The sequence below is a fragment of the Phasianus colchicus genome, chromosome 6 (assembly GCF_987193195.1).
Source record: "Phasianus colchicus chromosome 6, bPhaCol1.hap1.1, whole genome shotgun sequence".
Taxonomy (NCBI): domain Eukaryota; kingdom Metazoa; phylum Chordata; class Aves; order Galliformes; family Phasianidae; genus Phasianus; species Phasianus colchicus.
Genome location: NC_143441.1, coordinates 29,792,718 through 29,815,857, shown reverse-complemented (window position 1 = coordinate 29,815,857; position 23,140 = coordinate 29,792,718). Strand labels below are relative to the sequence as shown.

General features: G+C 42.7%; 1 protein-coding gene across 1 annotated transcript; it reads left to right on the top strand.

Annotated features, from left to right (window-relative positions):
• The first annotated feature begins 10,261 nt into the window (after positions 1 to 10,261).
• ASB4 (ankyrin repeat and SOCS box containing 4) lies at positions 10,262 to 19,881 on the top strand. The gene is made up of 5 exons (XM_031614396.2): positions 10,262 to 10,716; positions 13,817 to 14,116; positions 16,926 to 17,416; positions 18,656 to 18,769; positions 18,980 to 19,881. Exons 1-5 carry the CDS (start codon positions 10,503 to 10,505, stop codon positions 19,166 to 19,168), a joined length of 1,308 nt encoding a protein of 435 aa, XP_031470256.2. The 5' UTR covers positions 10,262 to 10,502; the 3' UTR covers positions 19,169 to 19,881.
• Positions 19,882 to 23,140: the final 3,259 nt, after the last annotated feature.

Genomic DNA, 23,140 nt, shown 5'->3' with positions numbered 1-23,140 from the left:
TTGATTTAACCTTATCTCACAGATCCAAGCCCCGGGTGTTCTTGTATTACTGGAGTTGCTTCTGATACATGAGTGCAGATGTCTAAGCTATATCATCTTAGTAAGTCTGGAAGAAGCAAACAATTGTTTTGATACCTATAAATACAAGACAGTATGCCTATTTATTGATAGGCTCTTATTTTTTAGCTCTAAGAATACTTTCATTCAGGTATAATGGCACATGGATACATATAGATATGTACTGTTGTAATGACATAATATAAAGATATAACTCATGTGGATTCATGATCTCTTTTACTCTTCTTTAAGCATAAACTGTGAAGAGAGAATTTGAAAAGGAATCTAGGACCCTATCCAAAACTTGCTGAAATCTCTGAGTTGCTACATCATAGCCTCTTGTCTACAAATATGTGCCAAGGAGCAAAGAACACGGCCTTGGTAGAGCCAGAGTGTTTTCATAGTCCAAAAACACCCATTATGCACTCTGCTTTTCTGGAGGACATGAAGTAGGAGTGACAGGTTGTGAAGGCATCAAATGGGATGCCAGATGTGAACTTTCACTCTGCTCTTGACCTAGTTCAGCTCAAGAGCAAGTGGTATGTGAATCCCATCAGGCCATTATAGATCTTATAGTAAAGAAGCTTTTATTTTATTAAATGTTCTAAAAATCAACTACTGTAGCTAATATTGATGAAAATACTGCATTTGAAAAACAACTGTAATTTACTTTTAAAAGAATTTTGGAAATTTCTTTATAGGACTTGTGTTTATATTACATTTGTATCTGGAATTCCTAGTAATAAAATCCCTATGCTGTTCTGCTAAGTTCTGCTCATGAAGAGAGAAAACAAACAACTGTTAAAACATCAGTGGGTTTTAAGAACTACATCTCTAGAAAAATTATTATTGAGTTGTGCATCATCTATGTCTAGTAAAAATTTCCATCTGAAGTTCTTTCTTGCAATATAAGGGAAGCAGAACCTGCTGTTTGAAAAATAGAAGGTTAGTTCTGTTTTCCCACACAGTCTCCTTTGTTTGTAGAGCTGGCAAGAGCTAGTTTCTGCAGGTGAAAAAGCTTAACCAAAATTAAGAGATTATATTCTTCTAATCTTCATATCAGTCAACTTTTTGCACATACATAGTTATGTTGAGTGCAGCTTGTTTAGATTATCATTAACCTTGCAAGAGTTGTTACTGCTATTAAAGTCTTTCCCTGTTAGGCAGGGTGCTTTCACAGTTGGCTTGCCGTTCCAGATTCAACCATTGAAGCAACTAGGTTGCTGTTTGCATTTACTCTACACACAGAAAAGCATGCTACAGACATGGGAGGCTTTGAAGTACTTGCTGTTGTGCCATTACCTACTCTCCTATACGGACTCTCTTGGATTATACATGCTGCTGCCTTAGCTTTAGCACTCATCACTCATATTTAATTGCATATGGCCCTTACAAGGTACCACTAATTTAGTTTACTTATTAACAGTCCAGATAACGTATTATCTGCTTATTCTTCTGGTGTACTCTCACATAGGTGCTCCCAGACAGTAAAGGTAATACACCATTGAAGCTTATCTGCACAGGATTTGTCCAGGTTAGGACAGCCCTGCTATAGTACCACAAATCTCCAAACACAGATACTTGATTGCAGTGTATCTGGACTTCAAGCAGAAGAAAAAACTGTCCATTATGTTGTCTGAATTTTAAACAAAATAAAACTGATTCTGGTGGTGAAGATCTCTCTCCTGATTAATTGGAAAGGAATTTACTCAAGTCACATAGGTCTTTCCCATTTAGCCAATAATGCCACTGATGCAAATTAGAAGGAGCCAAGATGACAGCCAGAGCCTCAGGCTGGCGTGGGCAGGTGGAGTTCCAGCACCACATGTGAAAGTGTGAAGATCAGAGAAAAACCATATCCTGGCTGAAGATGAGATCTCTCTCTTCCATCACCCAGAGGGCCCCTGTGACTGTTCTTATGTCACTGTGAGGTCACCATGGGGTTTGTGCTCCTCAGGCACCAGAGGCCTGGCAGCCCATGCCACCACAGCACTTTGGCCAGGAGTAGAGCACCTGGCAGGCAGTGGGGCAGAGCCAGCACTGGACATAGAGCACTCCCCTGGGACAGACAGGGACATGGGCCTGCCGTGGGTCCCATTGGTGGGGCCTATGGCAGCATAAGGGCTGTGGGGAGCTGGAGTCCAATTCTGCTGTGGCTTCACTGGGCAGAGCTGGAAGCACCAGGGCTGACATGGAGTCCTGGGCCTGGTTGGATAGGGACGCCTCGGGGGAGAAGGGCCAGACAGCGCTATTGGTGCCCTCAAGGCCCTGGCATGCATTTGATATCAGATTCTGCAGCAAAGATACCCTTTTCAGGAATAGGTTATTTTCAGCTCGCCTTGTACTTCATGGAGGAAAATTAGTATTTCCAGAGTATGTCTTATCTGTTTTTACAATTTCAGACAGGTGGAGTTGCATCCTGCAGATATCTCCACAACCTCTCAAAAGGTGATGTGACAAATACAGGAGTCAGATGACTACATGGTAGATATTTGGGCAATGGAGGAAAAAAGTTTTCCTGTCTGATAAGAGCATTGTTCTGCTGCAGAAGCCTTCTTATGTTTTTCAAGGTCACAGAAGTCTAGTCTTGAGATGGTGATGGCAAAAAACAACTAACTGTATCTTCTCCTGCCTACACACCATTGCATCAGAAACATTCCCACTGCCTCTCCCAGTGAGAAAATCTTACAGCAGCCTCATGAGGAGAGGATAGAGTGGTTCACAGGCTCCTTCATACTGTTATTCTTTGGAGAAGATATATCTCAAGCAGGAATATAAACAACACTTCAAGTTACCGTTTCTCAAAGGGAAGTACATTATTGACAAGATTAAGGCTGTGACTGGGTAATAAGTGGGTTGATATTGTTAATGGCTGGTTATGAAGTGCTTTCTTGAAATAGCAAAGCTGTCCTCCAAGTGCTTTTCAATTTTAGATAGCTTTAGATGCAATTCATCAAACCTCTGACATGACTATTATATCGATACTAAAAGGCACTAGTCTCCCAAGACTTTTGATACTTCAGAACTCTTTCTGGATTAATGTGTTCTGTTGATGACAGAGAAATCACAGGAACTGCAGCATTTTGTCTTTCTGGTTCTCACATAGTTATTGAAAAGGAAGGGCTGAAGTCATAACCTTTGTTTTAAACTCAATCCAACCTCTTGCTGACTTAATTGAGAATATGGTTAGAAAAAGAACATGAGAAGAATTTTAAAAAGTAGTTAAATGAGGGCTTGGCCAGCAGAAAGAAAATAAAAGCAAAGCAAAAATAAGCCTACATCTTATTCCTAGACAAGGCTACTGAGGAAGTTGTGATTGGTCACTATGGCAACAGATTTTTAAATGGAAATAAAGTTATTTTAATATTGCAAGCACATTTTGCTATGCAGGTCTAGTAAATGCATGCAGACCTCATTGAAGTGAATTTAATTTTGCAATAGGCATTCCATATAATGTTATGAACACCAATACACGAGGAATCAAAATATAAATGGTTCTAAGATGTGGATGGTTTTACCATGTTAGTGCTTCAAACAATCAGAGGCAAATGGTAACAGTTATTTTCTTTCCTCAGGAATCTTTTAATAACTGGTGCAAATCAAAGCAACTGTAAACTTAAGGAGAAATATTTACTTTTGTTTTCCTGGCTTTCTTATTAATGGACTCAAGATGGATCAACATATTTGGATATTTTTGTGCAATACAAGAATTTGTTCATATAGCCTCCACTGTGATGGCTAGATTCTTTCTCCCTTTGCTTCGCAGCTCTCACAACAGAGCCGAGGCTAAGCCAGCCTTGCATCATTCATGAACAGTACTCATACCTATCAATAAGAGCCAGAAGTCCTGCAGCATGAACAGGTTTTACCCAATACAAACAGCATTTAATATGCACATGTTTTTTGGCCAATATTTCTATCCTATTACTTAACTAATGATTTGGTCTGTCACATTCAGGGAAGGTAGATCTTAATACTAGAAAGGAGCAAGCTTAACAGCTTCTGTTGCTTAGAAATGAAACAAACAAACCACTGTTTATCAGTGACTGATTTATCATGAAACAGTGGGAAACACAGGGAACAGGAAAGATTGAAAACATTCATCAAAACCCCTGGCACATTCATATGAGTGAATGGTGATTATGAACCACCACAGGCCTGCACTGTCCCTACCTGCATCCCCACTTCAAATAGCCTTGTTGTTTATCACTAACACAGCAGTGCATATCTCATCTTCCTTCTCCATACATTCCACCCTTTTGTCAGATTATTCCACATGCTTTATTTTGACATCACTTCAACTTTAGTCCTTCAGAGTAGTAACAGTCTTATTCTGACTAGCAAACAGCTGGATGCTTGCTGGCTGTTCAGAGCATACTGCTTCTGCTGAATGTGTTAATATGCCTTCATGCCATGTTTGGACCCCAAAGGACTGGTGTTTCAGAGCATAGCTACATTTGCAAAACTGGAAATCCTTTCACACTTTGGCTGTTCGCCTGTCCTTAGACCTCAGTCACCTTATTTGATACATACCTAGTATATAGGAAAGATCTCACCCACACCAGCTGAGCTCTGCACAAGCGTGATTTCGACAGGCAAGGCAGAAGTGGCTGGAAAAGCCTGTTGAGAATGTCTCACCCACAGCCAGCAACTATCAGAGTGCAGCAGCAGACAGCCCTGCCAGGAGGCTGGCCAAGCCACAATCTGGCCTGAAAGAGGGCAGGGGAGACACAGCTGCCTGCAAGGCTCTTCCTCAATGCAATTAATTGGTTTTGTCTCACTGTGAAGCAATACTTGTGTTTAAAGTGTTGCTTTCCACAGATTTCATTTAAGCCTGTAGTTCATGCCCCTTTTCATCAGAACAAAGAAGCGTAAGAGATTTGTGTTGTATGTTTGCTTATAAAATCCCATTGCTTTAAATATTGTCAGATGCTACAATAAAAAGCTGAAAAATAGAAAAAAAGGATTTTCCAATAAATATACTTAGGTAAGGTGCTTTGTTTCCCCATTCATTAAAAAACCTGTTGATCTGATTTTATATGTACATATCGTGTTTACAGTATTCATCTCCTGGAACCCAAGAAAACCTGCAAGTATTTTATATATGAATAAAGATGTAACTTAATTGTTTTGGAAACAAAGTGGGTTTTGTGCAGTTTTTGAAAGACAACAACTATTAAGTAAATTATACTAGGGGTCATTTTTGAGAAACGATTCCATACTATTTCATCCCAAACTTGACAGCTAAGACCATAACACCAATAGGTAAGCCAACTCTAATACCTTATAGCTTTTGGACAACCTAATAAACACACTGATAGTAGAGGTTGGAATAATCTGCAAAAACAAAGAAAACAGATCCTTGGAGTTGAAGATAGAAATAGCATTCACGAAAACCACAAAGAAATCCATGGAAGAATGAGCTATGCTTCTGTTACAAAGCTTTCAGTCATGAAGCTCCATGAGAACAAAATTCAGACTTCTAGCATCCATCTTTGGTTTCATAATATATATCCCTTAAGATAAAGCATGTCCTTGATACATATTTCAAAATTATACTTGCTTTACTGAAGACAGAAGTAGAAGGCCCATACACTGGAAGGTTCCCAGCTCCTAGGAGTAATTGCCAACATCTCAGAATTCTGATGTCAAAGTGCCTCTGAGGATCTGGGATTTTCTTTTTTTTTTTCCCCCCAGCCATAGCAAATGAGAACAAGATTGAAACAATGCAACACAAAACAAGAGGAAGAATTCACGATGATGACACATAGTTGGTTTCAAGTTAACCATGCAGAGGAATGAGTTTACGGAGAGAATTTTTTTCAGAGGATGACTTACAAGCCAAGCACCTAGAGAATATAGTTTGCACTTATTCTACTAAGAAATAAAGCAGGAAGTTCTACATAACCTTTGTAGCCAGCATTTTTGAAGAAGAAAATCCAATTAAGTATATGTATAATTAACAAATGTACAGTTAGAAGAGTGATATGGTTAGAATAGTATTTTACAGGTTTATACTTAGAAAGATTATAACAATGGAAAGACACAACCAAAAATGAAACACTCACCTGTGTCCTAGGCTTACAATAGAAAACTCCAAAAGGAAGGATCTCCAGAAAGAGGCCCTTCCCCCATGGCATTCAGCCCTTAAATGGGTCTAGGAGAGGTGCAGCCAGACTTCACCCCTTCCGGTCACACAGCTGAATTGCCTTCACCTGTGTTCTCATGGCTGACCCAGTCCTTGCTTCAGGTGATCAATCAGTGGTTCAGGCAGTGACTCAACAGTTCCCATACAATATAATATTGTCTAAAGCAGGCAGAAATATATACACCAAGGAAAAAAGATCAATATAAATATTGGAAAAAGATTTGTGATAGAAGTGAGTAAAAGGACTGTGGTTAATTCTACTTGGGAACTGAGAGCATCCAAGGAGAAACAAGGGACCTGTGACACTGTGGGAAGCAGGGTGGCAGTCTGCCTGCTGCTCCTGGTGCTGTAAGTGCCACAGCAGGGTGAGGGTTGCCATCACTTCTGTAACAGCATTTTTGAGAACGTGTACTGTTCAGAAGAGATGAAAGCATAGGATTAACTCAATGATCTGTTTCTTGCTTCAGGGCCACAGACTTGAAAAGTCAGTACGTTTTCTTCTTTAACATGCCAGGCTTCTGAGCAGCGCAGACGGTGTCACATGGAGGCTGTATTATTCCTGCTTAAGTAACCCACTTTAGCCAGCAACCTGCTGGGGGAAGGGCAGAGCTGAAGTCTCACCAGCTCCCACACTGCTGCCAGGCTCAGAGCTGCAGGCTGCATGCTGTGTTCCATGGTTCCCTCTGGCACGGCTACTGACCAGCAATGGGATGTGCATGCTTCATCTGTACTGCAGCTGAGAATGACTCCTCCATTTGCATCAGAGCCATTCTTGTAGAGCATTTTTCCTTTTGCTGAGTATCTGCCTGCCCCAGCATTGGGTTCGGGATGTTGATCTTGACCTCCAGATCTCCACAATCAGGGTCATTCTTGGTACCACTGGGAAGTGTGAGTTTTGTGGCTGCAGCACATTGCTGCTCTGCATAGACAGGTGCTAGCAAGGGGCCTGGCTCAACCAGCCTCCTCAGGAGACACACACTTTACACAGCCTGCCAGTGTGCTTTCTCCTTAAATCTATCTTTGTTTTTTATTACTGCATCACCGGCTTTCATTTAAGCTCCTCTGATCATATCACCCTGGTGCTCCTCATGCCCTCCCTTTTGGGCAGGTTTCCCTGGCTCAGCAGCGCTGCTCAGTGCCCAGCCTAATAGAACACGTGGCCCATTGAGACCAGTGTAAATATTTCCCTTGATTTCAGTGGACTTTGGACAAGCCTGCAATAACCCACTTTATTAGACAAAGAGGGGCCTCAGCAGCCCATCTGCAGTCAGTGATGGCACTCATGTTGCCTGAAGTGTACCCCAAAAGCATGGCCTTCCCTTCTTGTGGCACCCCTTCACAGTGAGTTCTGCCCTGCCATAATCACATAGGAGGGGCAGACCCAGCCAGCTCAATGAGGTGTCTGTGAGCCTATGGCTTTTCCTGTGAGGAGGGGTGCCGGGTGGCACTGCATGCAGCTGAAGGAAGGCCTGGGAGCTGAGGGGTGGGAGCTGTCTTCCCTCTGAAAATGCACATCTGCATTAGCTGTGTCATTTTTACCACTCATTCTAAATACAGCAACCATGTTTCTTAGTGGATACAGTGTATGCGTCTGCACAGTGCCGTCACAGCAGCCTCAAGTCTAACCTATAAATATAATTAATGCTGGTGCCGTTATTTATATTAAACAAGTGATGAGCCATTGTTTTGCTGTGAGATGTTCGGAATATTTGGCAGCCCTGGAGCTTGAACAACATCAATTTTAAATTTCATAATCAAACTGCCACCTTGTGGTATGGTGGCGAGAAATCTGTAGGAAATCGTGTACAGCAGAAATAGAGAAACATCATAAAAATTGGTCTCTTAGCCCCACCAATGGCTTACCATATTTATGTAGTCTTAAATATATCTTTAATACACTTTGATAAAATAATTATTTTTTCTGTCTTCCATTAGAAAGTTCATCTGGTCTTTTATTATTATTTGTCAGTCTGAAATACCAAACCAGTTACTTATGCTCATATGTAATTGTACTGAAATCACTAGTCTACTATGTAAATGGATATTAAAGGTTAGATTAAAATGCAGCTTACAGGAGAGCCATAGATACAATGGCAATAGATATCTGTCATTGTTTCCTTTCTCTATTTTAAGCTCATTTGTCTTGAGATTTTTATGAGAATCAGGGCATGGCCATACCAGATACTAATGGTGAGCAAATAGCGCATCTGAGGTACACTCCCTGTGTATCGTTGTGGGCCGTGACAAATGAGAGCTGATTGTAATCAGCTTTCTCTTTTGCTGCGGGCCTAGCTCTCACAAATTACTTCACCTTGGTTGTCAACCAAGAGCAAGCACAGTGGGCCAGCAGATGTGCAACTTGTGCATCTCAGCATTCAGGTGGCAGAGCTGCATGGAGATGCACTGCATGATCCTTTCTGCATATGGCTGGATTGAATGTCCTCGTGTCATCTAATGCTGCTCATGATAGGCAGATTAAAAACTAGTCCATTTCAAACCAAAAAGTGTAACTGAGGGCAACTATGTATCAGTGCTTTGTGCATTCAAGACTTCTCAGGAACATAGTGGTTAAAAAATAAAATAGTGTGAGTAACAAGAAGTCCATAGGATCTGGGCTCACATTTGTCCCTCTGCTCATGCCAGACAAGCATTAACACTTTCCTTAAAACATGGGGTGGAGTTATCTGCTGAGAAGAGCAAAGGGGGACAGGAGGGAGAGTAATCATATGGCAAGCATGATGCTGACCCTCCCTTAAACAAGCCCAGAAAGACACAGACAAGTGGCATGCAGCCTATAGCACTGAGGCAAGACGTTTTTCTTCCATTGTCTTTATTACAAGCCTGAGTGCAATACTCATGGAAGTATTTTTTATAAAGTATTTTTTATATATAGACAACTGCTCAGAGATTTCTCAGTTCCTCATGAACTGCTGTCCTGTAATATCTCTGGTGAGCACTGGTTGTAGGAGAGAGCTAGTGAGCATTCCATGGTCAGGAATGCTGCAGGTGCTCATGGGGCTGCCTGAAGAGCCCAGCCCCTGGAACACCTACACAGAGGCTGTCCTGACTTAGAGCATTATCCAGATTTCATGTCTCCATCAGTCTGCTTGGAAGCCAAACTCACAAGAAAAGTAGACACAAAGATTTTTTCTTCATGATTGTGTGCAGTCTGCCCAGCTGGGTCATTTAAATCAAGTACAAAGATCCTTCTGCTAGCTATGGTCCCACCACATGGCCCAAGCAGATGCATAAGTGAGCCACTTCTACATGAGGCCTCGTAGCAGCTCATGTTGCCTGAGTCATGGGTTTGCATCGGCACAGACCAGTGGTGACACAGGGACAGGACTGGCACAATTAGAAAATAAAGGGAGGAAGTGTTCAGTGTTGCTGGGACTGTGAGACAGAGGGTGGAGTGGCTGGGGGATATAGAGTATTTAATTGAAATGTATGGAGGGTGAGAGAAGAACTGTCTATAGAGCTGTGTGGCCTCTTCAGCTTGCACAAGTTAATTTGCAAAAAGGCCCTGTGGTGTTTGAGCACCCCATCCCGTCCTGCAGCCATACACCTCTGCAGTATTTCTCCTTCTGGGGGCACTTCCACTTGCCACTGCTATGGTCTCTGAGCAAACTGAGCCACTCCTGCTGCTCAGGGCATTATAGAGGGGACCAGGCTGGACCAACACAGCCATGCTCAAGGCTTTACGTACTGGGGCAGCTGTGAGCCCTAAATTCTGGGGGCTCTAGTAGAGGCCTGGCCTGATGGCCAGAGGAATGAAAGCAGGACCAACAGGACCAGTGCTGTCCTGAGAAAAGCAAGATGCCTCCCAAAGGAAGAGTGCCTTGGAAGTGATTTTTTCTTTCTGAAACGCATTAGTTGGAAAGCAGAGAGAGCATCACATCCCACTGCCATCAGTAAATCACCAATAGTAACTATGAAAGGAAATGTGTGTTTCTCCTGCTGAGAAACAGCACCCAGGACTAATGTCATTTAATATAACATGGCAGGAGCAGAGGTTAACCATGTGGTTAATGAAGCTTAATGTGTATAAAACCTGTAGAGAAATTGTTTTTTTCTGGTGTTGTTGCTAGTAAGTCTGTCCTCACTTTCATAAAAAGAGTGTGGTGATATCTAAGAGTGGTATTTTGATGCCTGAAATGCTCCTCATATAAATAGAACAAGCAGATCAGCATGACCAAGTGATAAAATTACCTTCTGGTCTTCAGGAACTTCAGCATGTAACCGCGCTATAGGGACCTCAGTGTACCCCTCTTCACAGCACAAATAAATACGTTTGGAAATGGAGGTGGAGGAGGCATATGAAAAAGGAGAGAATACACAGGGGAAAATGACTCGAGCTGAAGCTGCAAAATTAGTGAAAAAGAACTTTCTGGAAGCCCTGAAGTCCAATGACTATGAAACACTGGAAGAGTTCTTGAACCAAAAGAAAATAGATGTGGATACGGTGTTTGAAGTGGAAGATGAGAATCTGATTCTGGCATCCTACAAACAAGGTAAATGTGACAGCATTCACAGGACAGGAAGTAGGTGGGCTTGGGGAGTTTTCCAGAGACTGTGGCCTTGTGTCCCTTCTAAAGCTGCAGCTTCATGTGGCTCACGGGGAGCAGTGTCAGGAGGCTCCTGTGGCCACAACCACTGCTGGAGGAGAGCTTAGCTGTGCTGCCGGCCTTGGCGGAGGGCAGGCCAGAGAACAGCACCAGCCTCTGTGCCACCCAGGCACTACTGCAGCCCTAGAGAGCCCTGGAAAGAGGAGACCTTTGCTATTTCCTCAGAGAGGATTTGAGTGCAAAGCCCAGAATAGGGCCCATGCAGTGAAGTATACAATTTTTTTGCATGTTCTCCATCACATTAACAGAACATTTAGAAACACAAAATATTTAATCTCTTCCTCTTTCAATTTTCAATAGTGCAATGAATTCTCCTTAGTTTAGAGGATCTAAAGAAATCCTGTGGGCTTGAATGTTGCTGTTGGGGAGAAGCTGTATTTTTCAAGCTCACAGAAAGTAAAGGTGTGCTAGTTCATCAAACTACAGGAGTCATCTGGAGAAACAACATAACCAGGCAAGACTTCCCACCTGTTTTGGAGTTTACCAAATCCAAACCAGCTGTCAGACAGATACTGAATTTCCCAAAATTTACAATTTAAAACAATGAAACAAATCTGCTTTCTGCTAAAATCAATGTACTTTGTTACCTACTTGCTAAAAAGACTTCTCATGGGTATCTGGAAGACACTAATGACCAGTTTTTGCCAGAAGTTAAGTGTGCGTGGAGATAAATGCCAGTCTTGGCAGCACAGCAAATACCCTTTTTTTTTTTTTTTTTTCTGTGACATAATGAAGGGACAACATCCCTCCTCTTCTCTTTTCCTGTGTTTACCTGATATTTAATGATCAGTCTCTGCTCTTTTGATTTCATAAGGGTGAGGATGATTCAGCCAGGAGTTCCCTTGGGGACAGCATCTAAACTAACCCACACAGTGATGAATGTATCTTAAAATACATTTTCTTCTGTCCTCAGCAGGCTAAAATGCATTTTGGTTGTGGTTTGAAACTGCAGAAGTAATGCTTGGATTTTTAATTGTGGATATTTCAGCAACAAGTACTAACCTCTCTTTTGGACGAGTCTCCTTTTTTCAAATGGTAGAAGGATAAATGTACCCCATAAATCACAGCAGTGTATCTGCAGAAGGCACTCCATCAGCTATCATGCAAATTTTGCTTTCTGGGAGGAGGATTTACCTGAGGAGGGAATACTGTTAAGCATTCAAACAGTTTGAGCTTTGCCACAGCCCCAAGAGATGAAAGGGAAAGAAACCACCAGTGGCAGAGGGGCTTTGCTACCTCTCTTACAAAAGGCCCCCTTTTTGGGGACCATAGCTTCTTTTTACCCCAACAAATAGGTGAGTTGAAAGACACCCCCACATAGGCTATTCCAGCTGCCTGCCCAGTGCCAGATCTCATCCCTTTGGGATCAGGGATGTCTGTGGCTCTGGGCAGAGGACGTAGGAGATGCTCCTTCAGGATGTCTGCGGGCACCACTCACTCAGAGCAGTACAAAGAAGATAGAGGCTGGTCTCAGATAGGAAAACTGTGGCTGTGTAATGGCATAACTTAGCTTTTAAGGATCACTTTCCTACCATTATATATCATTTATGGCTCACATACATGTATTTTTGGCCCCCCAGGCTGAAGTCAGTGTAGGATCAGGTTGGTTACAAGGAGGAATGCAAAATGTGAATCTAGGTGGGGAAATGACTTAAGAAACCCACTATGCTGTGTGCATAGAGTCTGGGATATAGCACACTTACTTTGCACCAAGCGTGGGGGCACGTGATGAAAAAGTTTCTGTCTCTGCCAACAGCAGTTTGTTTCTGTCTACCTCTTCTCTCTCCATCTCTCTTCCTATCTAACACAGTACACATGAAACTGTAAATGTTGTATCCATCTGATATGAAGGTGGAAAATATAGAGCTCAAGACTCAAAAATTAAGGTCTGAGTTAATTTGGCTTCATTACACATCTGTAGTACTTTCCTGTCTTTTAAATAATAACAATATTTACCAGAAACTTGCCCAAGGATATCAAAATAAATTAAACCAACAACATTTTATAGGCACATACTAGCTAAAAAGCAGCTGCTGTACTTCAAAAATAAATATGGGAAAGGATAAAAAGGAAGTTTTAGTCTTCTGCTGTCCTTCTGCACAGTACTATCATAGTTTTCTTTTTTAAAGCAACTGATCATAGTAATCACTTCAGAGACTACTTCACAGTAATAATGTCATGAGACATGTAGATGTATCTTGGGAACAAATATTAAAGTGTTCTTTGGTCTTACACATGTTTGTAAGTGTGGGGGGAAAAAAAAAGAAAAAAAAAAAGAATACTGTGAAGTTTTCAGACAAAAATCTGAACATTTTGGAGCCAAATTTCATGCTGAACTGCACCTGTGTTTCCATTTGGTTCTTCCACATAAATCACACCAGCATCAGAAATCCTCAGTCCATGCCCCTGATGGGCAGTAGCTGGCAGAAGGGCTGTGATACTTTGCCACATTGCCACATTGCTGGAGATCATCTTCATGCAATGCATCACTGGGAGTACAAACCCAGCTCCCAGAACATGCGCTCTTGCAGTGTCCCATGCAGAAACAGCAGGATATTCATTGAGTCACAGCCCTAAGCAGATTCAACATTCTTATTCCAATACCACCTTTGTTCAGCTGTTGGCAGACTGAAGAGTCCGTTTCCCACATATTTTTTGGATGATGGCATTTCAAATGCTCTGAGCTTTTTTTAAAGATTATTATTAAGACTACAGAGGTCACTAGAAAAACAGAAGCTGCCTTCAGTACATCTACATGGGAATTATCACTCCAAAAGGCAGACTATTCAGCACACACAGTGGAAGTACCTAATGAAAATGAAGTTATGCTTGAGAGAAATTTGTGTGCACTAAACTCTAGCTGGTAAAATTACAGCAAATTAAACCAAAGCTCCAATCTTCCTTTCCTCCTCAATTGTTCTCAGTAGATGGATAATGCAGAGGAAAATCTTAGCCAAGGATGGTAACACTTTTTTGTTTTGTACAGGATACTGGCTGCCTAGTTACAAATTAAAAATATCCTGGGCAACTGGACTTCATCTGGCTGTCATGTATGGGCATCTGGAGAGTCTTTCAGTCCTGCTCAATCACAAAGCTACAATCAACTGCCGGCCCAATGGGAAAGCTGCAATCCACATAGCGTGTGAAACAGCAAATGTTGAGTGTCTCAAGATCCTCTGCAACCATGGAGCTAAGCTGAACTGCTTTTCAATGAGTGGGCAGGCGCCGTTGCATTTCTGTACAACACTAACCTCCATTCCTTGCGCCCAGCAGCTGATTTGGAGAGGTAAGGGAAAGTTCTGGATGGTCTCTGTGGTCTTTTCTAGGAGGCAAGTTTCCAAGTCCATGTATATTTATCTTTCCCACTCACAGCTGACTTGCCTGTTCATCTCTGACTCCTTTTCCCCATCTCTTTGACCAGCTGAAGTTTCTCCTCTCCCTCCCTGTCCCTGACCACCAGCCCTTGCTCCAAGGTCGGTTCCCATTTCCCTCCAGCCCACTGCCTGGTCAGTCCCCAGCAGTAGAGCTCCTCTGAATCAGGGAATTCTTTTTCTCTATACTTTTTTTTTTCTGTCTTTCTCATCTAGATTTACTACTGAAAGGCTGTCACGTTAAAGTCCACCCCTAGCTTCTTCTTTCTTGCACAAATTTCCTTGTTCTCCATAAATTCTTCCATCCACTTGTGTTTTAAGACCTAGCCCTGACAGAAGAAGTGTAGTTTTTCATATTGGCTCTTAGTTTGCCAGCAGTCAAATTCTCACATCTATATAGAAACTATGGGAAAAAGGCTATTATATAAGATTTTGTTTTCCTGAAGCTAGATATATTATATCTCTGATTGGCTGTAGCAAATGAAGCTATGAATAGATGTAATTCACAGATAAATATATTGATGTCTCTTCCACTGTGTCCTTAACACAAGAAAGCTGACTCTGGACTTTTAAAGACAGATATAAAGGGTATAGCAAAGTCAGGCAGCTCCGAGTTACAAATAGACAGATTCCCTTATTTGTCACACTGTGCCACAGCAAACACAAATACCTTTAGCTTTTTGCTACATATGTTGTTATTGAAAGCTTCTCTTGAGATGCAGAGACCAAGTATGATTTGTGGGCAAGGGGATCTGAAACCACAAATGAATAACCACGTTGCATTACTTCTGCTGAGAAGATACATATTATTTTGTTTGTTAGAAAGGAAAATAAATGCTGCCAGTTGTATCCTGCCCAACGCAAAAAGGCCTGACAGCAGGAGCTGCATTTGCTACCATGGAAAAGCTTAAAAGTCGAATGTAATGTTACAAAATGCAGCAAATGAAAGGACGTATTCTGCAGGCTTTCTCCACCCACCTATCAGCAAGCAAGTAACAGTGCTTTGCAAGCCACCCTCTTTTCCTAAGCGCTCTGTAAACTTGAATTTCTATGTTAGCTAAAAGCAGACAAACAAAAATGGGCACAGTCTGGATCAAATCGTGGCAGGTGTGTGCGTTCAGCACCACCCAAAAGCTGTCAGCAGGTGTTTGCTGATGCCCTGAGCTGAGGTTTCCAGAGGTACCTCCCATCCCACCATCTGCACCCGGTGGTGTCACACCAGGTCAGTTCAGGCAAAGGCAGTTCAGCCCTTTCTGGCTTGGGCAACCAGCCAGCCAGGCAGAGCTCTACCCGGATTTGTTTACCACCTCCAAACTTATGTTGCTGATACACTCACAGACGTGTAACGCGAGTAACACCCAGCTGGGTTTAATGGGATTAGCACACAACCCAGCGGTAACTTCTGACTCTTTCTCCCTCTCAGTCATTGCTCCTTGGTCTTAGTGTAGTTTGGCCATGTAAGGGCTACTTGGCTGGAGAGGAGCAGCCACACAGCTTGCTCTTGCTCTTGCTCTTGCATGAGTGCTTTATCAACTGCTTGCCAAGGCTCAAGGTTCAAGGAGCAGCTCTCAGCCACCCAGCTGCCAGCATTGACTTCAGCACCTTCGACCACTGGAAGAACCCCCTTACCCTCTCCAGCCTGCTGGCTCTGCTGTACCCTGATATGTAACAGTATGTATACACACTATGTGTACACTAAAAATATACGTTTCATACTGTAGTTTTGCTTTGCTCCGGGGAATGGGGTCTTGCCAACCTTTCCTCTATTCTAATAAGCAGTGTTCAGTATTCTTCCCCTCAGTAATTTGCATTTCTTTAGAGCAAATTGCTGGTAGCTGGAAGGGACGAGAGAGCGTCCCACCGAGCGGGCGGGAGCCCAGCAGCCTGGGCTGCTTCGGCGGAAACCTCGCCAACTGCAGCGCGGGACCCGGGCTTGTCCGTCCGTCTGTCCTGCGGCAGCTCTCGTGCTGGGCAGCAGATGGCGATGTTGCTTCAGCTGGGATATAAATTAGGTGCAAACAGAGCTGTTACACTGTGTAGTCAAAGAATTATTAAGGCTGGAAAAGACCACTAAGATCATCTAGTCCAACCCCAACCCACCCCCACCATGCCCACTGACCATGGCCCTCAGTGCCACATCCACACGTTTCTTGATCACCTCAAGGGACTGTGTCTCCACAACCTCCCTGGGCAACCTTTGCTAACGTACCATCACTCTTTCGCAGAAATCTTTCCTAATATCCCACCTGAGCCCTATTAGCAGCTCAGAAATAGGACTAGACCCTCAGATAGGGAATTCCTTTCTTCCTTCCTCCCTCCTTCTCTTTCTCCTTTCCTTCCCTCTTTCTTCCTTCCTTTCTTTTTCAAATATCATTTATGGAGTAGGAGTAGTGATCTCATTTTTCCCCTGGTTCTTTATAGGAGAAAGCACTTTGGAAATAGATTTGAACCTGAATGCTGCTCCAAAACAGTGTTTAGATAAGGGTGTTCTATCAGCTCGGGGCCAATCTATGACACTGGGATCCAAGAATCCGAAGTTTTTAAAGGTTTCCTGGTGGCCTAAAAAATGCAAAATCCACATCTCTTACTATTTGCATTACTACAAGCATCTTTCAAGATAAATGCCCATCCCCACCATCTCCTTGGGTAGCACAGCTCTAGCACAGAGGTGTCTGAACCAGGATTCTGTTGACTTGACTGTTTCCCATAATCTTTCCTTGTCAGGAGCCAACGTGAACATAAAAACCAACAACCAAGATGAGGAAACCCCTCTGCACACTGTTGCGCGTTTGGGTATCCCTGAGCTCGTGGCTTTCTATGTGGAACAAGGGGCGCAGGTCGATGCTCTCAATGCCCACATGGAGACCCCCTTGGCTTGTGCAGTCTACTGGGCCCTCCACTACAAGGAGCAGACGTACAGCCCTGACCACCACCTCATCTGCCGGATGCTCTTAGACTATAAAGCTGAAGTGAATGCTCGTGATGAGGACTTCAAGTCTCCACTCCACAAAGCTGCCTGGAACTGTGATCACGTACTGCTTCACATGCTGCTGGAGGCAGGAGCAGAAGCTAACATCATGGATGTCAATGGCTGTGCACCCCTACAGTATATCATAAAAGTGACATCTGTGAGGCCAGCTGCCCAGCCTGATGTCTGCTACCAGCTGCTACTGAATCATGGAGCAGCCAGGATATATCCCCTGCAGTTCCACAAGGTTAAAGATGGTTTTGTACAGAGCAGAGAGATGGAGAGAGAGGATGACTTGAATAGGAGAGAGATGAGAGAGTCAAACCTCAGAGTCTGATAATATTCGGATTTGCAGGAGTCCAATGAACTATAGTCCCAGAATGCCCAAAATCTTGTGAGATGACGTGTTGTAAGACTGGTATCATTGTTAATGACAGAAACTTGACGCAATTTTAATTCTCAATCAGTCTGAAAATACAAAGTCTAAATGTTGGCTCAAGCGTAATTTTTCAGAACTGATTGACATAATCATTTCAGAAAATCTACAGGCTTTCATCAAACCTTGCTTCATATATACTTAACTGGGTTGTAGGAAATGTATATTTTGTGGCCTCTATCAAAGACTGGAGAAAAGTTAAAATGGTTCAGTTTGTTCCTTCTGACCTTTAAAAATCCATTCAAACTGAGATGGATCTCGGTGAAGTTTTGGCTTCCCGGGAATGAGAGAAATTAAGGGGAAATTTCAAATCTGGGCTCATAGTTGATCGGAAAAGAAACAACAATTGCAGGATTCCTCCCAAAGAATTTCTAAAGGTCTTCAAAACCCAAAGCACTGTAGTTTCTTACATGAAGCAACAAAGTAAGCTTGCTGTGGTCAGGACTCATTCTCTCATGTCTGCCCTGAACATAACTGTGCTTCTCCTCTACTGTATGTACAAAATTTCAACAAGCCAAGCAATCAGAAATCTTTGAAAAAATGCCAAAGCTTTGGCTGTACCCTCCTGAGCCTAGACTGAGTTGCCTTGGTCTGTAGTAAAATTTTTCTAAACTGTGTTTGAAAGCCAGACTTGGGGTCTCCACTTCCTGCCTCCATCTTTCCCCTATTGCATGGAGTGGGGCACAGATCCAATCTAAATTTGCTATCTGTACAATATGCAGCATGATGTTTAACCCAGGGGAATGCTCTACATCTTTATTTGTGAAAGTCTATCTATGGTGTGTGTCAAAATTGTACATAGTACGGTGTGAATGCAAAGCACTACTCCATGAATGTGAGTGAGAAGCAGCTTTATTTATTTATTTATTTATTTTTTACTTCTCTGTACAAAGCACTGAAGATGGGATTGTCTTTTCCAGCACCAATTGCATCCTATCCTAAGTTTTAAATGTGTATATTTCAGTGTGTCCTTATGCTGTTCTTGCCAAGCAGACAGGCTGGCCCCACCTTCTTGGTGGTACTTATGATCCCTGTACATCCTGCCTACAGGTGCTACAAGCCTGTCATTCCTATCCCAGGGCTGTGGAGGTGGTTGTTAACAGCTATGAACACATCAAATCAACATCAAAGTGGAAAGCGGCCATACCTGATGATGTCTTTGAGGTAAGATCTTACTGGGTTGCAAAGGAGTAAAATCCAAGCTTGATATTTATTATCCATATATGGCCACAGGAAAATGAATATACTTTTGAAAGTGAATAACATACCAGGGCAGCTATATGGGCTTTTCACTCCTGCTGAGATCTATGTGTTGGGAGGTGAAGGAGAGAAGCTTAGTGCCCCTAACCACTCATCTTGTTTTGCATTTTACAGCGGCACCAGGATTTCTACGACTCCTTATTCAGTGTGTGCAGCAATTCCCCACGGTCCCTCATGCACTTATGCAGATGTGCTATTCGGACGACACTGTCAGAACGATGCCACAGAAGCATCCCCTTGCTCTCCATCCCACTGTCCATGAAGAAGTACTTGCTGCTGGAACCAGAAGGAATAATCTACTGAGCCAGTGCCGTGCTGCTGCCTGCACCTTCATGGAGTTGCAGGCCCTGTGCTCATACAAACCTTCACTTCTGTGTGGCCTGAGGGCTGGCTGGCACTCATTGACCCTCCTCAGAGCCTACTTGGGGAAGCAGAGTTGGAAAGGCACCTCCAAATGAACATTTCCCACTATGCTTTGTTCAGCCTAGTGTCAACAGCCCAAGCAATGATGCTTCCATTTCTATCAGTATTTATTCCACTGTTTGATATTGTTAGATTCAATCTGAGCAGCCCTTAGTACTGTTTCACTACAGTTTTCTTTAGCTGTCATTTTAGGAGTCAGAGGATACCGTCAAAAAGTAGCGTGTTCATTTGTGATAGGAATGCTTTCCCAGAAAGAAATGGGCAAACTGATTTGTGTCATGACCACAGTCAGGATTGCAGTAGTTTCCTATGGATCAGTAGTGAATTTGGGATTAATTAATTGTTCACTACACCTGTCTGTACCTTAAAGTTTTGTCATAATACTATTCTTTTTAATTGTAATATTTTTTTTCCGTTATTCATTCTAGTATAGGAACATGTCTGAAATCTGCAGCACTGACATTTCTGTGTGTTCTTATTCATGTCTTGGTAGCTTTTAGAAGATGTCTCTGTTTCCACTCTCACTGTGACCTGCATCAAATTCACATCCTGGTGTGGATAAGGCAGATGCCCTGGACTTACCTGTGTCAGCTCACATACATACACATATCCTTCAGGGTGGTTGTGGGTGGGATCTGTGAAGAATATGAAAATTTCTGTCCATTGGTTACAACAGGATACTAACCTATTAACATGGACTGTATATCTCATTTTTGGGCAGCTAAGCACAGGTGAAAAGAATTCCACCTTAACTGAAAGGTGTTTTCACAGTGAGGAAACGTGGGCTGAGCTATTTCAGACTTGTCAGCTGCTCAGTGCCTTCAAACCTGCTGGTGGTGGTTCCCACAGAACAGTTTCTCCTGGCAGAGCAATTGTCTCCAGTGCCAGTGAAGAAATGCAGGGCGCACTGTAGGTATCCTGCAGCAACAGTAATTTATGATTTGACCTATAGATAAAACCCATTTTTACTACAATTTTAGATTGATGCAGTCCATTTGCACTGTTGTTCATTTAGACTCCAATCACTCTGGGCTCTGATGGAAGAGAGGTGAGCTGAGCACATCATCAGGAGCCAGCAACCCCTGACTTCTCACTGCATCTCTGGCTGATGCAGTGGTTCCTTACTATCATTATTAACTCTTTGCAAGAGATCCCACATCTTGCTGGGCTTTTCCCATCTGTACAGGAGCAGCCAAGCCCTTCAGTGTCTCTGTGCTTTGCAAAGTGTCAAGAACAGCACCCAAAGAAATGCACAGATTATTTAGTATTATAAATCACTTTGCTGACAGAAAGCACAGTGATAAGAGCTCTAACTATTAGTAACTATTAGGCCTAACAAGTGTTATGTCTATATCAAAAGCAGTCCCACTGGGGAGTCATAGTATCACACAGGTTGGAAAAGACCTTCAAGATCATCAAGTCCAGCCACCAACCTGACCTGCTGAGTGCCCTCAGTGACAATCAAGCCCTGTACTTTACTAAAATGATGAAAGGTTTCTAAAGTGAATTTTAAGGGACTGGGAAAACTTACATAATATAAGGCCTTTTCTAAGCAATGCACCTGTGTAAGTCAGGAATGGGGAAAAGAACTTGCCAGCTGGACAAGGCAAGAAAATATTTGTTTCTTTCTGAACAGTCTGACAGCAGGACTAGCTGCGCACTCCAGAAGAGGCAGATGGAGGTGCCTGGTTTTACTTTGAAGGCATACTCATGCTGGTGGCTTCAGGATGTGAGATTCTGCATCTGGAAGAGGGAGGTTTAAGGCAGAACAATAGCACTGTTTTTGACCTGTCGTAGTGAGGACTCTCTTGCTGAGAGAGAAGAAAAAAGACTGCCACCACTGTTCCTAAATTCCCCCTGATCCTCCCTCTTCACATTGAACAAGCTTAATTTTCATTCTGCAGGCACCCAGCCTCACTTCCAAGCTTTGTACCCAAGCAGGTGCCAGATTACAGCCATTGTGGGATGTGACAGAGAGCACAGTGGGATCAGGCTGATTATAGTCATAGGAATTTGCAAGCTGTTAAAAACATTGGAGAACATCCCCACTGCAGAAAGAAAAGGACTAATTGATGCACTTTAATTGGTTCTGTTATTGGAGTTAGAAGAGCAACAGTAAGCAAACCTTATTATTTGTTACCTTTTAACATTTCTTTCTTTTTAAATCTCACTGCAGTGCACAGTAAGACTAAGTACATCTAGTTTCTGTGCACTAGATGAAGCTGCCCAAGTGAGGCATGGAGGCACCAGGTATTTGTTAAATTTACTGGATGCACAGTCTTATTACTCTTAGTGCAGATTCATTGGAGATTCATACTATAATATAACTTCTGATATCATGCCTGTATGTTTCCAAAGCTGCAACCAATTGGATGGCTGAAAATGGAAATAGAGAGAGACCAGGCTGCAACTCCTATGCTGTAAGTTTGAACCTAATCATGAGCTAAAATAACAGAAAATTAGTTTCAGGGTTGCTTGGTCTTCCCTTCCCTTCCCTTCCCTTCCCTTCCCTTCCCTTCCCTTCCCTTCCCTTCCCTTCCCTTCCCTTCCCTTCCCTTCCCTTCCCTTCCCTTCCCTTCCCTTCCCTTCCCTTCCCTTCCCTTCCCTTCCCTTCCCTTCCCTTCCCTTCCCTTCCCTTCCCTTCCCTTCCCTTCCTTTTTTATTATTTATTTGTGCTATTTGTCTTCTCAGTAAAAACGTAGTCATGTCTGAGAAATATTCACTGCATTTCACAACCTGTTCGAATATTTAAAGCACAAAAGAGCACAAAAAATGAACTGTTGTTTCCCACTGGCAACCCTTTCCCACAAATCCATTAGTGACTTTTCAATAGACAACAACCAGGTGCTTTGTAGAAGGTGCATAAGAAGAGATATTCTTAAGCCAAATAGTTTGTTATTCCATTTAAGAACATAGACATAGAGACACTCCACATGTTTCAGTGGGCCAGTGCAGAGCCATAATCCAGTTTTTCACAGACATTCACTTTGTATACTGCTCTTATAATAATTCTAAACCTTCCCTATTTGATGTCTGACTTGTTCCAGCTTGACTCGAAACTCCACAAATTCATCCATGGAGAGAGCATGTAGGTGAAACCAAAGTCAATCTAAAAGAGTTCAGGACTGTGTTTTCATTCAAAATCTTAAACAACTATTCACATTTGGTCAGCCTTCAGAAACCAAGACAGTGAGCCTGAAACAGCGTGACTAGAGAAGCTCTAAAGCACTGCTGCTGGTCATGCCCGTCTCATGCCAAGGAGAGGAGCCAGAGACTGCAAAGTGGCAGCTAGGGAAATTGCAAGAGGAAGCAGCTCATCTTACTCAGTTCCCTCTCAGCTGTAGCAAGTGAGTCATCCTTGAGACAGGCTACTTTTCCAGTGTTGCTTGTAGATGGTGGGGAAAGCTATTTTCTCTGTTGTCTCCCACTGTGAGCAGAGCTACCAAGACCTTGAGAGTTGCACAAGGCTTAAGAATGAGGCAAGTATGCTTTCTCTCTGCAAAGGTGACTTTGTACACAACTGTCTGCATATAGAATGGTCCTAGAGCACAATGTATTTCATTAATGTACTCCATACTGATACTTTAAAGCAATACTCAACAGTCAGGTACAAAATCCTCCTTCAAACACAGGCTACCTGATGAGAGTCTATTGCTTGATTGAATGGCAGCAACACTCAATCTTGGGGCCTTCAGCACAACTGGTGCTAATTCCACATCCCTCACTCCTGTGATAGCATGCATTAGGTACACTAGTGCACTGCGATGAGCTTACATTATAAAGAAGAAAAGGTTCAAAGCCCAGACTATAAATATAGGGCTCTTGGACCACATGGAACAGGTAGCCAGGATC